This window comes from Saimiri boliviensis, chromosome X, assembly GCF_048565385.1.
Source record: "Saimiri boliviensis isolate mSaiBol1 chromosome X, mSaiBol1.pri, whole genome shotgun sequence".
NCBI classification, from domain to species: Eukaryota; Metazoa; Chordata; class Mammalia; order Primates; family Cebidae; genus Saimiri; species Saimiri boliviensis.
Genome location: NC_133470.1, coordinates 33,969,105 through 33,986,385, shown reverse-complemented (window position 1 = coordinate 33,986,385; position 17,281 = coordinate 33,969,105). Strand labels below are relative to the sequence as shown.

Sequence of the window (17,281 nt, the reverse complement as noted above, 5' to 3'; positions counted from 1 at the left end):
ATCTGAGCTGTGAAAGAGGGCAGTGGTCGAATAGTCACCAAACACGATCTGGACTCACACATAGCAAAGAAGTATATTAACTAGGATGCCCTACACGGGTGGTCTGTGGATGAGAAATCCCTATGCTTCTCACTTCACCAGGGCTGAGGAGTAAGCGAGGAGGAGAAACGACTAGGAAAAGAATAATGTGTGGTGAGATGCATATGCAAAAGAGAAAAAGGCTGGCGGGGACTCGATGGCTAGAAGGAGAGACTTGGCGGCCCAATGGCTGCCTACCCGCGCGGAGCCAGGCTTTCTCCACGGTGAGTGTGGGAGTGCACGTAGGGGCCTCGACGGCTTTTTTGTATGTGTTATATAAATAAACCCGAAGAATGGAAAGCTCCAGCAGGATGCCCTGAGCGCTGGGTCTTCCCAGCAGTAGCAGTGGAGGATCCGCCCCTGGTTTCCCACCCTCCGCCTACCGTCTGTTCCCGCCCCTTCTCTCCTAATCCCGCCCCAGCCGAGCACCCGCCTCTTTCCACCTCCCTTCCCGTCCGATCCCGGTTCCTGGCTCCTGCTAGGCTCGGCAGAAATAGGAGCGCGCAGGCGCAACGTGAGGCTCGTGGAGCGCCGAGTAGCGGAGCGGGACCCGCTGTGAGTGTGGCGGCCGCGCTGGGGAACGTGATCCAGGGGAAGCGCCCCAGGAGGGATTGGGGTGTGTGTGTGTGGCTTCGGTTCTGCGAAAAGAAACCCGTCAGACGTGCGGTAGCGTTGGTAGCGGCGCTGCCTGCGGGTGTCCTGCCAGGGCCGCGTGGGGAGCGAAGTGCGTGGTGGCGGGAGTGGGTGAGGGTGGGAATGACGAGAAGAAATTGAAGAAATGGGGTTCAGAGGCTGGAACTCCGCACAAGGGCTGGGCAGGACCGCGAGGCTTGCCAAGGGTGCTGGAGGCTGACCCAGCTTCAAGTTTAGTCCCCTGCTTGGTGCCCCTGAGAGACGTCCCAGGCTCATCCCTTTCTCTAGCGCAGCTTTCTCTGGTGCAGAGTTGCTAGAAACATTCCCCTTTGGAAGGGAAAGGATTTGGAAGCGGTGGGCTGTCGGTCCGGGCTAGTGCCAAGGAGGGCGTGGCGTTCGTGTGACTTTCCTTTACCCACCCTCGGGAATGTATCTCTCTTCTGGTCCATTGTGCCGTGGACATTTTAACAAAGGCTATGACTGTTTTGTAGGCAGTGGCGGGTAACAGTGGGAGGGGGTGCGTGCGAGGTCGTTCGCGGTGCGGCCCTGGGGGATGGGAGGTGGGGGAGGGGGAGGCGGCATGGGGGAAATGGAAGGAAGAAAACAATCTTCGTGCTTCAGCTTTTTCCTTCTTCCTGGTCCGCTGAATTTGATCACTGGTAGGAACAGCCCCTGGAGGGATGTGACTGGAAATTAATGTGTGCGCGTTTGGACTCTGGCTGCAGACATTAGTTTTTGTGATTGTGCTGTGCATGTATTTTCTATGACTCCCTTTAGGAGAAAAACGAAACTAATGGGATTTGACAGAAAATAATTGAATGAAAGGATGAAGAGCTGGAGTGACAAAACTTAGAGCTTATTTATTTGCCTGTTGATGGTCATACTATAAAGCTAGACTTTGAAGGATGCGAAGGTGTGCAAGTCAGGGTAAGTGAAAAGTTGGTTAGGCTACTGTTGATCGTTACAATCAAGAGTTGATTATTGGGCATGTGTGTGGATGTGCTGTTAAGCTCTTGGGCCGATTCACTTTAGAACCTTTGAAAATAATATTAAGGATACAAAACAGTAGGGCAAATATTGTAATATTGGATAAAGCTCCATATGTTTTCATTTTCAAACTTAGGGACTTTTATGAAAGATAGTATATGTGTTCCCAAGCATAGATGTTGATATTTTCACTCATTTGTTTTAAGTTAATACAACACAATAAACTGAACTTCCTCCTCCACCCCTTTCCCTTGATTGTGAATCCTGTTTTATAAACATTTACTTTCCGATCTGAAGTATGCTTCAAGACACAATTACCCGCTAAATCCCCACCCTCGCACCAACCCTAGGCATGAAGTGAACAGGATTTCTTCTGGTTTTGTTGTTATGTTATTCTTTCTTTTTCTGTTTTCCCAAATTTGGGGCAGGCGAGGGGGCAGGGATTATTAGGGATGCCTTTTCTCTTTTCTAGTGCCGGATGAACTCCTATTCATCCTTCCAGACTTAGCCCTTAACTTCTTGAAAAATTTTGCTGTCTCCTTCAGAGTGAATTAATAGCACCTTTTTCTGTTAAATTGATATCACTTGCCTTATTTCTCCCAATAATCCACTCTTGATTGAAACAATCAACAGCCTAACCAACTTTTCACTTACCTGACTTGCACACCTTCGCATCCCATTGCTACTAGAACCTCAGTCTTCTGTTACCCTGATACCTAGAGCTGCCTGGCATGTGGTAAGCACCTAATAAACTAACTTGCAGATAGATATTAACAAATGCTGTTAGAAAGATAGTAATTTATATTGCATAAAGTTCATGGGATAATACAAGAAATTTAGAATGCTAAAATTGATATTTGAGCAGCATTATTTGTAATATGGATAAGCACTAAGTGTGGAAATATGTCCTCACATATTAGTTACAGTTCATCCTTCTAAAAAGAGGTGCAAAACTACAGATGAAGGGAAAGTAGGGATCAGAAGAAGGTGAAGTTTTTAAAAAGGCCAATTTCTGATACTGAGACTAGTGAAATTAACTGTTTGTAGAAAGACACAAATAGGTTGCTGCTGAAATTTAGGAAGTACTACAAATGAATCAAGTTGCCAGGTGGTATTCTTTGAAGGGTGATATAACTAAAGAAAGCTGTAACCTAACCAGTTGTATTATATTCCTATTAAACCTTAAAGTATTTTCAGCCTTTAGCTAACAGGTCTCTTCATGTTACAGTTCCCTAATAGGCTTGGTCTAACCATTTCTGCCAACCTGGCTTTGACATCTCTCTTAACTCCACCAGGATCACTGGCCTTCCAGATACCTCTGGCTCCTAACAGGAATTATCTTCCCCCTGCTCCTCACCTCCAGCCTTCTTCTCCTGAATGGATTTACGTATTTGAGAAAATACCATGAGCAAGTGATCACTTATTTTATAAAATAATGGAATTGGTTCTTTAGTTTAAAAATAAGTCAGGATTGGCTACTTGCTTAGTCTAGCCTTTAGTGCCTGCGAAGCAGACAGAGAACTATGACCATTAGCAGCCCTTATTTTTCTACCCTCACTTAATTTCTCCCTTATCCATCTAAATGTAAAAGAACTTTTTTTTATTTCACTTTAAAAAATATCATTAATCATTGTTCCAAAAACACTTCAATTTAGTCTCTGTTTTTTTTTTTTTTTTTTTTTTTTTTTTTTTTTTTTTTCACTAAAACTCAAGCCTCAGGGAGGAAGAGTAGCATCCATAAAACTTTTTTTAAAGTTCTACATCATCTGTGGACCTACGGACTGAAAAAATATTCCAAATCAACTATTGTGATTATACCTTCCTTCTTAAAACTTTCCTCACGTAGACTTCCTTCTCATATTTCTGATTTTTTTTCTCTCTCATTCTTTGACCAGTTAACCTCAGTCATGTCCACAGTCTTCTTAGGGTTCTGTCCAAAACTCTTTTTCTTACTATATGCACAAGAGTCAAGGGCATGGAAGTTGGAGGAATCAAAAATTGGAGGCAAGACAAGAATTTAAACTTTTCTCTCTGAGCATTAATTTCCTCACTTGTAAAAATGATAATTATAATACCTGATCATTAATATCATGTATACAGTGATGTGATGCATAATGACATTTTGGTCAATGATGGACAACATGCATGACAGTGGTCTCATAAGATTATAATGGAGCTGAAAATTTCCTATTGCCTGGTGACTTTGTGGCCTTTGTAATATCACAGTGCAATGCATTACAGCATATAACACTTGATAATGATACTAAATAATGATGCTAATGGCTTATTTACTATACTATTTTTTTTTTTTTTTTTTTTTTTTGAGACGGAGTTTCGCTCTTGTTACCCAGGCTGGAGTGCAATGGCACGATCTCGGCTCACCGCAACCTCCGCCTCCTGGGTTCAGGCAATTCTCCTGCCTCAGCCTCCTGAGTAGCTGGGATTATAGGCACGCGCCACCATGCCCAGCTAATATTTTGTATTTTTAGTAGAGACGGGGTTTCACCATGTTGACCAGGTTGGTCTCGATCTCTCGACCTTGTGATCCACCCGCCTCGGCCTCCCAAAGTGCTGGGATTACAGGCTTGAGCCACCGCGCCCGGCTATTTACTATACTATTTATCATTATTTTAGAGTGTATTCCTTCTACTTATATATATTTTAAAGTTAACTGTAAAACAGCCTCGGGGAGGTCCTTCAGGAAGGCAAGAAGAAGGCATTATCATAGATATCTCCACCCATGTTACTGCCCCTGAAAACCTTCCAGTGGAACAAGATGAGAAGGTGGAAGAGTTATGTTGATGATCATGACCCTGTGTAGGTCTAGGCTAATGTGTATGTTTGTGTCTTAGTTTTTAATAAAAATGTTAAAAGGTGAGAAAAATTAAATAGATAAATACTTATAGAAAAAGGATATAAAGAAAGAAAATGTTTTTGTACAACTATCCAGTGTATGTTTTAAGCTCAGTGTTATTACAAAAGAGTCAAAAAGTTTAAAATATTAAAAAGTTTATGGAGTAAAAAAGTTACAATAAGCTAAGGTTAATTTATTATTGAAGAATTATATTTTTTATTTGGTGTAGCCTAAGGGGAGAATGTTTATAAAGATTACAGTAGTGTAAAGTGAATGTCCTATGCGTTCACATCCACTTACCACTCACTCACTGACTTACCCAGAGCAGCTTGCTGTCCGGCAAGCTCTATTCATGCTAAGTGCTCTATACAGGTGTACCATTTTTTATCTTTTATACCTATTTTTACCTTACCTTTTCTGTGTTTAGATACACAAAATTGTGTTACAATTGCCCATTCAGTACAGTAACATGCTGTACAGGATTATTGCCTAGAAATAATACGGTATACCATATTGCCTAGGTGTATAGTAAGCTATACCATCCAGGTACATGTAATTACACTCTGTGATGTTGACACAATGACAAAATCGCCTAAAGAGGCATTTCTGAGACCATATCCCAGTCGTTAAGTGATGCATGAGTGTTAATGGCTTATCATAATGTCTTGCACATAGTAATGCTCTAAAAATGTTAGCTGTTGTTATTTATGTCTGCTGTTTCTTGTGAACTCCCATTATTTCAATAACAATTAATTTTAGAATGTGGCTGTATTGATATTTCCCACCCTGTTTGAGCTCCAGTTCTGTGTTTGTAGATTACTCTCATGTATCTCCAACAGGTTGCTTGGCACAGTGGTTCTCAAACTTTAGTATGTACAGTAATCACAAGGTGCACAGATTTCTGGACCCCATACCCAAAGTTTGTGATGCCTAGGATAGAGTCTAAGAATTTCCATTTCTAGTAGGTTCATAAATGATGGTGATTCTGCTGTCCTTGGGAAAACACTGAGTGGCTTTTATCTGTATGGCATTCGGACAAGTTGGTGTAGAGGAGACCAAAAGACCAAAAATTTATAAACATTTAGAGTAGAAGGCCAGGCGCGGTGGCTCACACCTGTAATCCGAGCACTTTGGGAGTCAGAGGTGGGTGGATTGCCTGAGGTCAGGAGTTCGAGACTAGCCTGATCAACATAATGAAACCCGTCTCTACTAAAAATACAAAAAATTAGTTGGGCGTCGTAGCAGGTGCCTGTAATCCCAGCTATTCAGGAGGCTGAAGCAGGAGAATCACTTGAACCTGGGAGGCAGAGGTTGTGATGAGCCGAGATTGTGCCATTGTACTCCATCCTGGGTAATAAGAGTGAGACTCCATCTCAAAAAAGAAGAGGGCACTGTGAGCTGGTAGTGCTTTTCCACCTGGAGTTTAGAATGTCCTCTAAAATGTGGAGAGGATAGGACTGACAGAAGATACTTGCATTTGATGACCACAAGGTTTTCTTTTGTTTTTGGTGTGTTTCAGGTGCAGATTGTTGGTTTAATTATACTTCTCAGCTGGTATTACATTATCATTATTACGAGGAGGAAAACGTATCACAGGTATTTGAGGTAATGGATTTTTTTTTGAGACAGGGCCTTGCTCCTGCCCAGACTGGAGTGTAGTGGTGTAAACATGGCTCACTGCAGCCTTAACCTCCTGGGCTCAAGCAGTCCTCACACCTCAGCTTCCCGAGTAGCTGGGTCCACAAGTGTGTGCCACTATGCCCAGCTAATTTCTAAATTAAAAATTTTTTTTTTGAGATGAGGTCTCACTATGTTGCCCAGGTTGGTTTGAAACTCCTGGGCTCACATGATCCTCCCACCTCAGTCTCCCAAAGTGGTGAGATGACAGGAGTAAGCCACCATGCTTAGACATAGAGGTAATGGTTCTTAATCTGGTGTGTGCATCAGAGTGTCATAGGGAGCTGTTTCAAACAATACACTTAAGTTTAGTGCCCCTCCCCACAATATTGACTCATAAAATCTGGATTTCAGAGCATGGGATTGAGGCATGAAAAAATTCCCTGGTTAAGAGACATTTCTTCAGCAATGGTGGGCAGAATATCGAAGCAGTGAAAAGAAACTACTTTTGCTGATAAATTGTTGGTGAAAGGAGAATAGAAGAAAAAGACTGGAGTTTGAAGATTTCAAGAAAATGGGAATATGTAGAGAGGTGAAAAGCCTGCTGGAGCTGAGTAGCGATTGAGCGGGTAATGTTAAGAAGATATAATTGATAGAATACAGTACTGGAGCAGGAGAGAATCGAATTAGTGGGTACCATAAAAATAGAGGAGAAAAGAGTGAAAAAAGTAAAGATGGAAATGGGAGAGGCTGAAACAACTCTTTTTAAGGGAAGTTTGTTTGCACACTACTGTTAAGTAGAACTTAAGTAGTATTGAACTCTTAAGTGGAGTGGATTTTTTCAAGTTTAATAATGCTAGCAAATAATAATTTCAGCTATGCCAGCTACCACTAATGGCTACAATTGTATTTTTCTTCAGTTTATTTAGAATATTTTTTAAAATTAAGTCTAGACATGCTGTGTTGTAATGCTATTGCCCTAGTCCTTGCCATATGACTGTCATAAGTTTCATGATTTTCATTCAGTTATTCAACTAATATTTGTATGACTGTCAATGTCCAGGCAGTCTTCTAAACAGTGAGGATACAACGGTGTATAAAACAGTTGTATTTTATTATAAATTTCTGCCTTTAGGAGCTCGCATCTTATTTGAGGAAGGCAGATAATAAATGAGTAAAAGTTAAGAAATATAAGATATATATATATATAATTTTGTATACATATATGCATATATACATATATGTTAAGTGAAATGGTGCCACATTCTTTGGAGAAATACAAAGAAGAGAAGGTGAATAGGGGAGGACCTATAGGTATTCATCTATAGGTGAACAGAGCATATTCGAGGGAGGTGATCAGGGAAGACTTCACTGTCAGCAAAGTATTGCAGGAGATCAGAAAACCATTTATTTGGAGGAAGAGCTTTCTAAGCACAGGGAAGAGCAATTGTAAAAATCTTGAGGTGGATTATTTCTGAGACCTTTTAGCTAAAAATAGCAAAATAGTTTTTGTGGCTGGAGGGAGTAGCCTGAATGAGGAGTGAATAATAAAGCATAGAGTCAGACAAGCAAGAAGGAGTGTGGGAATGGTGGGAAGACTGCAAGAAGAGAAAGTTTCCGAGTGGGAAGATCAAGAACTACATACTGGCCATGTTGAGATTGAGATGATTCTTTGGTAATTCAAGTAGAATTCCAGGGATAGGTATGGGTAAACAGGAAACTCAAGGAATGGATCACATCATTGTAAGGGAAGAGAAATGGTCATTCCTTTGCTTTTTTCTTAAATTAAAAAACTTTAGTTTTTAGAGCAGTGTTAGGTTCATGGAAAAATTACAAGGAAAGTACAGAGAGTTCCCATATACCCCCTCCTCACATATACAACCACCTGCATTATCAGGACGGCCTGTACCACAGTGGTGTGTTTGTTGCAGTTTATGAACCTCCATTGACATATCATTATCACCTAAAGATAATTGTTTATATTAGGGCTCACCGTTAGTATTGTACATTTTATGGATTTGGATGAATATATAACAACATATCCACTATTGTATTAATATTATGATATGATATAGTTTCACTGCCCTAAAAATTCTCTGTGTTCTTCCTTTTTAACTACCCTTCCTTCCAGCCCCTGGAAGCCACTGATCCTTCTACTATCTCCATAGTTTTTCCTTTTTCAAAATGTTATATAGTTGGAATTATAAAGGATGTAGCCTTTTCATATTGGTTTATTTCACCTAGTAATATTACATAAGCTTCCTCCATGTTTTTTCATGGTTTAATAGCTTGCTTATTTTTAGTGCTTAGTAATACTCCATTGTCTGCATGTACCACAGTTTATTCACCTACTAAAAAATATCTTGGTTGCTTCTAAATTTTAGTAATTATAAAAAAAGCTGTTATAAATATCTGTATGCAGTAATTTTATGTGGATGTAGATTTTCAACTCATTTGAATACGAAGGAGTTCAATTGCTGGATCATATGGTAAGAGTATAGTAGTCCCCCTCCCCATCCATGGTTTCATTTTCTACATTTTCAGTTAACTAAGGTCAACTATGATCTGAAAATTTTCAGTGGAAAATTCCAGAAATAAATGTCATAAGTTTTCAATTGTGTGCCATTTTGACATGATGAAATCTTGCACCATCCTACCACATTCTGCCCAAGACATGAATCATCCCTTTGTCCACAGTATTCATGCTGTGTATGCCTTTCACTCATTAGTTACTTAGTATCCATCTAGGTTGTCAGATCAAAAAAACATGGCATGTATAGGAATTGATACTATCCAAGATTTCAGTTATCCTTTGGGGTCTTGGAATGTATTGCCAATGGATAAAGGAGGACTACTTTATGTTTAGTTTTGCAAGAAATTGACAAAGTGTCTTCCAAAGTAACTTACCACTTTTAGTCCCAACAGCAATGGATGAATTTCTGTTGCTCCACATTCTTGTCAGCATTTGGTGTTGTCCATGTTCTGTATTTTGGCCATTTTAATAGCTGTGTAGTGCTAGCTCATTCTTGTTTTAACTTGCAGTTCCCTAATGACGTGTGATGTTGAGCTTTCTGTATGTTTATTTGCTATCTGTATCCATCTGTATATCTTCTCTGGTGAGGTGTCCAGATATTCAGTCCATTTTAAAATCAGGTTTGTATTTTTCCTCATTGCTGAGTTTTAAGAGTTGTTTGTATGCTTTGGATAATAGTCCTTTATATGATGTGCCTTCTGCAGACATTTTCTCACAGTCTGTGGCTTAACTTCTCATATTCTTGACAGTGTATTTTGCTGAGTAGAAGTTTATAATTTTAATAAAATCAAGCTTATCAATCCTTTCATGAATTATACCTTTGGTGTTATAACTAAAAAATCATTATTATATCAGGGGTCATGCAGATTTTTTCTTATGTTCTAAGAGGTTTATAGTTCTGTATTTTACATTTAAGTCTATGATCCATTTTGATATTTTTTATGAAGGGTGTGAGGTCCATATCTAGATTCATGTTTTTTTGCTTGTGGATGTGCAGTTGTTCCAGCATCATTTGTTGAAATTATCTTCATTGTTTTGCCTTTGCTCCTTTGTAAAAGATGAGTTAACTATGTGAATGTATCTCTATTCTGTTACATTGATTTGTTTGTCTATTCTTTTGCCACTGTCTTTGTTACTGTAGTTTTATAGAAATTCTTGAAATTGGGTAGTGTCAGTCCACCAACTTTGTTGTTCTACAATATTGCCTTGGCTATTCTGTATCTCCTGCCTCTCTATATAAGCTTTAGAATCAGTCTTTTTTTGTTTGTTTGTTTGTTTTAATTCACAAAACCACTTGCTGGAATTTTGATTGGGATTGCATTGAATTTATAGATCAAGTTGGAAAGAATTGCTATCTTGACACTATTGAATATTCCTATCCATGAACATGGGATATCTTTCCATTTATTTAGTCTTGATTTTTTTCATCAGAGTTTTGTAAGTTTCACAGTGGAGATCTTGCTCATTGCTGATAAATAGGAAGAGAATTGACTTTTATTTATTAATGTTGTATGCTGCAACCTTGCTATTATCACTTATTAGTTCCAGGAAGTTTTCTTTAAAACAATCAATTCTTTGCTATTTTTCTACATAGACAATCATGTCATGTGTGAACAAAAACAGTTTTACTTCTTCCTTTCCAATCTGTATACCTTTTGTTTCTTTTCCTTGTATGATCACATTAGATGGGATTTCCAGTATGATTTTGAAAATGAGTGGTAAGAGGAGACATCCTTGCCTTTTTTGTGAGCTTGGAGGGAATGCTTCATGTCTTGTACCATTAAAAATGATGTCAGCTGTAGTGTTTTTATAGATGTCCTTTCCCATTTGAGTAAGTTCCCATCTATTACTAGTTTGCTGAGTTTTTTTTTTGTCATGAATCAGTGTTGGATTTTTGTCAGGTGGTTTTTCTGCACATATGGATATCATCATGTAAATTTTCCCTTTTGGCCTGTTGATATGATGGAGTATATTAATTGGTTTTTGAATATTGAGCTAGCCTTGCATACTTGTCATATATCTCATTTGATCATAGTGTATAACTTTTTTTATATCTCACTTGATCATAGTGTATAATTCTTTTTTTTTTTTTTTTTTTTTTTCACAAATAACTTTTTATTTGCCACTACTGTAAGTCTGAACTTTAAACAGATTCTTGGACTGGTGGTTCATATCCATCAGCTCGTTCAACTTTAGCACCTGTCTCATCTCCAGCGGCTTTTCCAGAACTACTGCCTTCACCATGAAGCTCCATGAGTTTTCCCAATTCAAACTTGGGCTTCTTCAGCATTTTTACTTTTCTAACGAAGACATCATGGAGAGGATAAATAGATTGGCAAGCCTTTTCTATGTCTTTTCCATTGCTGTCTGGAATCAATTTATTGACCACTTCTTTCAAGTCATTTGTCTGCACCTCTCGGGTCATGATTTCCATCATCTTCTTCCGGATTTGGCGGACCTGTTGGTGCTGAGCATAAGAGGTCTTCCGTATCTGATTGTTGCGTTTTTTAGTAAAACCAACACAGAACAGACGAAGCAAGTAACCATCGGTAGTCTTGACATCAACATGAGCTTCAATCATTGTCTGCCATTTTTTGACCATGGAACACATTTTGTCACGGGTAAGATCCATGCCATGGAAGTTAGTCAGGCAGTTTTTGCCCTGAACATCTTCAGTAATGAGCTTGAATTTCCTAAATGCAACTTCATCATTCTGCAAATCAGCAAGACTAACTTCAAATACTCGGCCCTTGAGGTCATCGGATGCAATTTTGGTTCCTTGGGTCCTGGTGACTAGCGTCTTTCCAATATTTCTTATGTTGAACATAGCGGGCGCTTTCACATCATACCAATCTTTCTTAGAAAATGGATCAACCACTTTCTTCTTGGCTCCCTTTTTGCCGCCTTTTGTAAGGCGCTTGTTCTTGCCAACCGCCATGGTGCTGCTCAGAGAGCCAAAAGGCCATAGTGTATAATTCTTAACATATGGTTGGTGGATACAATTGCTAATATTTTGTTGAGGATTTTTCAAGCTATGTTTATGGGAAATATTGGTCTGTAGTTTTCTTTGCTAGTAATGTCTTTGTCTGGTTTCAGTTTTAGGGTAATTCTGGCTTCACTGTACGCCTTGGCTTCTAACTTCTGGATAGATGGTAGATAATTGCTATAGTTTATTCCTATATAATAGATAATTGCTATAGTTTGGTAGAATTCAGCAGTAAACCCATTTGAGTGTGGTGCTTTCTGTTTTGCAGGTTATTAATTATTGTTTCAATTTTTTAAAGAAATATAGTCCTATTCACATAGTCTATTTCTTGTGTGAGGTTTAGCAGATTGTTTCTTTCTTTTTTTGTTTTCTCCAAGGCAGAGTCTCACTTTATCACCCAGGCTGGAGTGCAATGGCACAATCTTGGCTCACTGCAACCTCCACCTCCCAGGTTTAAGCCATTCTTCTGTCTCAGCCTCCTGAGTAGCTGGGATCACAGGAGCCCACCACTGCACCTGGCTAATTTTTGTATTTTTAGTAGAGATGGGATTTTGCCATGTTGGGCAGGCTGGTTTTGAACTCCTGACCTCAGGTGATTTGCCTGCCTTGGCCTCCAAAAATGTTGGGATTACAAACGTCAGCCACCATGCCCGGCTGGCAGATTGTATCTTTCAAGGAATTGGTCCATTTCATCTAGCTTACCAAATTTGTGGGCATAAAATTGTTTATAATATTCCTTTATTATCCTTTTAATGTCCATGGAATCTGTAGTGATGTCATTTCTTTCATTTGTGATAGTACTTTGTGTCTTCTCTTTTTTTTTCTTAATTACTCTGGCAAGAAATTTATTGAATTCATTGGTCTTTTAAAAAGAATAACAGCTTTTGTTTTCGTTTATTTTTCCCTATTGGTTTTCTGTTTTCAGTTTCACTGATTTTTGCTTTAATTGTATTATTTCTTTTCTTCTACTTACTTTGGGTTTAATTTGCTCTTCTTTCTCTAATTTCCCAAGATGGAAACTTAGATTATTGATTTCAGATCTTTCTTGTTTTCTAATGTAGGCATTCAAGCTATACATTTCCCTCTAAGCACAACTTTTACTTCATCCTACAAATTATGTGTGACAAGTTGTATTTTAATTTTCACTCAGTTGAAAATAAGTTTTTAATTTCTCTTGGGATTTTTTTCTCTAATAATCCATGTGTTATTTAGAGTTATGTAGTTTAATCTCTACATATATGGGGGGAGTTCCAGCTATCCTTCTGTTATGGTTTTCTAGTTTAATTCCACTGTAGTCTGAGAGCTGACATTGCGTGATTTCTATTCTTTTAAATTTGTTAAGATGTGTCTTATGTCCCAGAATATGATCTGTTTTGGTTAATGTTCCATGTGAGCTAGAGAAAAATGTGTAATTTGCTGTTGTTGGATGAAGTAGTTTATATATGTCAGTAATATCCAGTTAATTGATGGTACTATCAAAGCTGTTGAGTTTAGCTGTTTCCTTACTGATTGTCTTCAAATAACACTATACCCCTTCATGGGTACAACCTCTGTGTATTGTAACGCCTTTCCTACAATGGCAAAGTTACTTGGTTGTCCTGAAAACCTGAGGGACCACAGAAATAATGTTGTCATTGCAAATTGACTTTTAGAATTTCCTAAGGAAATAACTGTATATGTCAAACCTTACAGCATTTACTGAATACCTTTGGTATGTAAGGAGTGTGTGTGCTAGCTTTACCTTTTGTAAATTAGTGACATAATTTCTTCTCAAGATATCATTGGGCATAATGAAATGAGAATCCAAGTGCCAGAGGGCTGGGGTAATCATAGCTCTTAAAAATGCTCAATAATTGCTTTGCTTTCTCCATTATTGTATGGTAATAATTGGTATAGTTATTTTCAACCTCATTCATATACCGATGATGAATTTTTGATAGCACTTGTTATATTCTTGAAAGCCTTGACAATTAAATGCACTACAATTGAAATAACAATTTGAACTTTTAGGCACATTTTTTCAGTGCCTCAGAATTTGGAACCTATAATTTCTTTAGGAGAACATGTTATATTTTAATTTTTGAATTGGTGTAAGTCGTCTATGGTCTATTTCTTCCCTCCTTTCAAAATTGTGTCTTAGATGTGTGTTTTCTGGAATCCTAGTTAAGCAAACACCTCCTTTTTCGTTGACAAAGCCTTGTTATTGAAATCACTTTATGTTCTGTGAATCTCTTCCAATCTGTCTCCAGTGTGCTTGTTCTCTGTGGTTTGGTTTCTAATATTATGCATTCCAACTTTGTAAAAAAAAAAAAAATCTATATGAGTAACTTGCCACAGTAATCCTCTCTGACACGTTTGCTTCAGGGAAAAAGCAGGACAAGTCAGAAACATAAGCCTAGTTTTAAAATTTGCTGTCACTGCAAAAAACTGAATAGAATATATTCCAAGTTTCTTTTTCTGTCTTAGTATTACCTATGGGACCAGAATAATTATTTTGGCAAGGATATATTTACTTTCTTGTATAATGTTATCCTGCTTCATTATCTTAGTCATTTTTCCTTGGGTTTATCAAAAACATTATAGAAGTAAAAAGAGGAAATTTATTTAGGTTTATAAACAGTCTAAAAATACAAATATTTTTGTTGTATTAAATATGAACTATTGTATTAAAATGTTTTCTTTGAATTTTATTTTATTTTTTATTGCATTTTAGGTTTTGGGGTACATGTGAAAAACATGCAAGATTGTTGCATAGGTACACACATGGCAGTGTGATTTGCTGCCTTCCTCCCCATCACCTATATCTGACATTTCTCCCCATGCTATCTCTGCCCAACTCCCTACCCTCCGCGGTCCGTCCGCTATTTCCCTCTAACAGACTCCAGTGTGTGATGCTCCCCTCCCTGTGACCATGTGTTCTCATTGTTCAACACCCACCTATGAGTGAGAACATGCGGTGTTTGATTTTCTGCTCTTGTGTCAGTTTGCTGAGAATGATGGTTTCCAGGTTCATCCATGTCCCTACAAAGGACACGAACTCATCGTTTTTGATGGCTGCGTAATATTCCATGCTGTATATGTGCCACATTTTCCCTGTCCAGTCTATCATAGATGGACATTTGGGTTGGTTCTAGGTCTTTGCTGTTGTAAACTGTGCTGCAATTAACATTTCGTGTGCATGTGTCCTTATAGTAGAATGATTTATAATCCTTTGGATATATACCCAGTAATGGGATTGCTATAACATAGTAGATGTTAATATTTACTTTTTAAATATTTTATTCTCTAAACTATGACTGTTTACAGTTTATAGACTTGACCTTTGCAAAATTTTGAATAGTCCACTCCTACTGCTGTTGTTGTAGCATTATTTCTTTCCTAATACAGTAGTCATATTTTTTTTTAACTTTTCTCTCTAGTCATTTCTTGCCTGGCATTAACCCAAATCTGGCCATCTACAGATATTGAAAGCTTCCAACCTTCAGGAACCACACCTCACATTACTTTTTCTTTTTTTTTGAGACAGAGTCTCACTCTGTGGCCCAGGCTAGAGTGCAGTGGCACCATCTTGGCTCACCGCAACCTCCGCCTGGTGGGTTCAAGTGATTCTCCTGCCTCAGCCTGCCGAGTAGCTGGGACTACAGGCACCCGCCATCACACCTGGCTAATTTTTGTATTTTTAGTAGAGATAGGTTTCACCATATTGGCCAGGCTGGTCTCAAACTCCTGACCTTGTGATCCATCTACCTCTGCCTCTCACAGTGCTGGGATTACAGGTTTGAGCCACAGTGCCTGGCCAAACTGTTCACTTTCAAAGGTTGTTTATGCCTAACCTTTCTTCTATTTTTTTTTCTTTTTGTGTTCCTCATTTGCATTTCAGTTCTTTACTTTCTAGCTGAGGCTAGTTTTCTGCCAGAATCTCAGCCCCATTAACCAGGGGCCAGAGTATCCATGTTGTCTTTGTCTACTTGGTGTTTGGTTGGTTCCCATTAACAGGAATCGGGATGCTGAATATCCCTAGAATCCATGCCACTGGAGTGAGTGGACCCTAGTCTACTTCAACTGGGCTGTCAAGAGGAAAAGGATGTTAGAATCCTGAGCAGACTAGGAGGGGGCCTGGAGCAAATCTTGTGTTAAAATGGGATTTCGTTTTTCTTCTGGGACCCAAACCCACTCTTGACAGTTCTGTTCTTTACATGAGAGTATAGTGATTTTTCATTATTCAGAAGATTGCTCAAATTATTTTTTTCCTCTCATCTGTTGAGTAATTCCTGGCCATATGGATTATCTTCCTTAGTAATAATATGAATGACAACAATAATAACCATTCTATGTTACATCAGATATTTAATTTTTATTATTTTTATTTCTCCGTTAGGTATATGGTATTTATCCTCACTAATAAGTACACTGCAGTTCAAAGGGTAAATGCCCAAGCTCACTTTGGAGGTATATAATAGAACTGAAATATCAAATCAAGTTTCTCTGACATTAAAGCATGGAGCTTTTTTTTAGGAGACCCATTGCATGAAGCATAGTTTTGGGCTGTCTCTTCTCATTCTCAGTTTCACACAGTAAGACTTTGTGTTTACGGAGATAAAATATATATTGAGCACTTACTATGCATGCATTTCGTGCATCTAGCATTATGATCTAACGTGGATTAGTGATTAATGAACATTAACTAAAGGAATGAGAGGAGACTAAATTTGTTAGAAAGGGTACTCTCCCTGTGTTTAACACAGTGGCAGGTATATGATAGGTGCTAAAAAATGTTTGTTGAATTGATGAGATCACCTACTCAAACATTGTTGAATTAATGTTATCCACTATACCTTTCAATTAAAAGAGATGGCAGTGAATTTAAGTAGTTGAGTCATTGATCCAGTTGTCTAGTAAAGGAAAAGATCAGTTTAAATGGATGCTTTTTTTCTTTGGATGCCTGAAAGTGTACTTGATATCGTATGATGAATTCTACTTCCAATAGAAGGCTGTCACTTACCTGCTTCATCTTACTTGACTTCTGACTCATTCACCCCCAAAACTTCTTTCTTGACTTTTTCTCCTTCCTTGGATAATGCCATTAATTCCCACAACCTCAACCTCAGCCTCATTCTTCACACTGAAAATTCTCACATCTCTACCCAGTCAAAAATTTTCCCTGAAGATCCAGAGGCATGTACATGATTGCCTATGTTAAACTAAACTGTAAAACAGAACTGCTCCTCCCTGCTTAACACCCCACCTATATGTCTACTTTTTCTCCTTTTATTCTCATATTGTTAAATAGGAAGAAGGTTCTGTGTTCAGGATAAAGACTTCTGGATCCTGCGTATAAACAGGAATGTGACCACATGGATTTTCCTTTGCCACTCCTTTGGAGAAATCACAGTCCTGATGCTAGAGTTAAGGCCCCTATATTAAGGAGCTAATGGTAGTTTATATCACCCCCTCTGAAAAAGTTTCTGCTTTTTATTGCTTTTCTGTTAACCATCTACTCCTCCTTGCTGATACAAGCAGGGAAGGTAAGAAAGTGAGCCCTCTTTGTCATTACCTCCTTTTCTCGAGCATATGTGAGAGAATGCAATCTGAT

The 17,281-nt window shown here is 38.5% G+C and overlaps 2 protein-coding genes across 5 annotated transcripts in view; one reads left to right on the top strand and one right to left on the bottom strand.

The window, feature by feature from the left end:
* Positions 1–525: 525 nt before the first annotated feature.
* Positions 526–17,281, top strand: part of PRRG1 (proline rich and Gla domain 1) — a 94,393-nt gene continuing 77,637 nt past the window's right edge. Inside the window, exons 1-2 of one of the 4 annotated variants that reach the window (XM_074391830.1) lie at positions 526–633; positions 1,489–1,638. In XM_074391830.1, the coding sequence (XP_074247931.1) occupies positions 1,617–1,638 (22 nt within the window). In that variant the 5' untranslated portion in view covers positions 526–633; positions 1,489–1,616. Of the gene's footprint in view, positions 634–1,328; positions 1,371–1,488; positions 1,639–17,281 lie in introns of those variants that run through there. The other 3 variants (XM_074391831.1, XM_010334831.3, XM_074391832.1) reach the window with 3 other exon arrangements.
* LOC104650732 (small ribosomal subunit protein eS1-like) lies at positions 10,779–11,656 on the bottom strand. Its single transcript, XM_039475400.2, has one exon. The coding sequence runs from the start codon at positions 11,638–11,640 to the stop codon at positions 10,846–10,848; it is 795 nt and encodes a 264-aa protein (XP_039331334.1). The 5' UTR covers positions 11,641–11,656; the 3' UTR covers positions 10,779–10,845.

Coding starts and splice junctions, on each gene's coding strand:
- LOC104650732 (XM_039475400.2), bottom strand. CDS start 11,640: ATGGCGGTTGGCAAGAACAAGCGCCTTACAAAAGGCGGCAAAAAGGGA.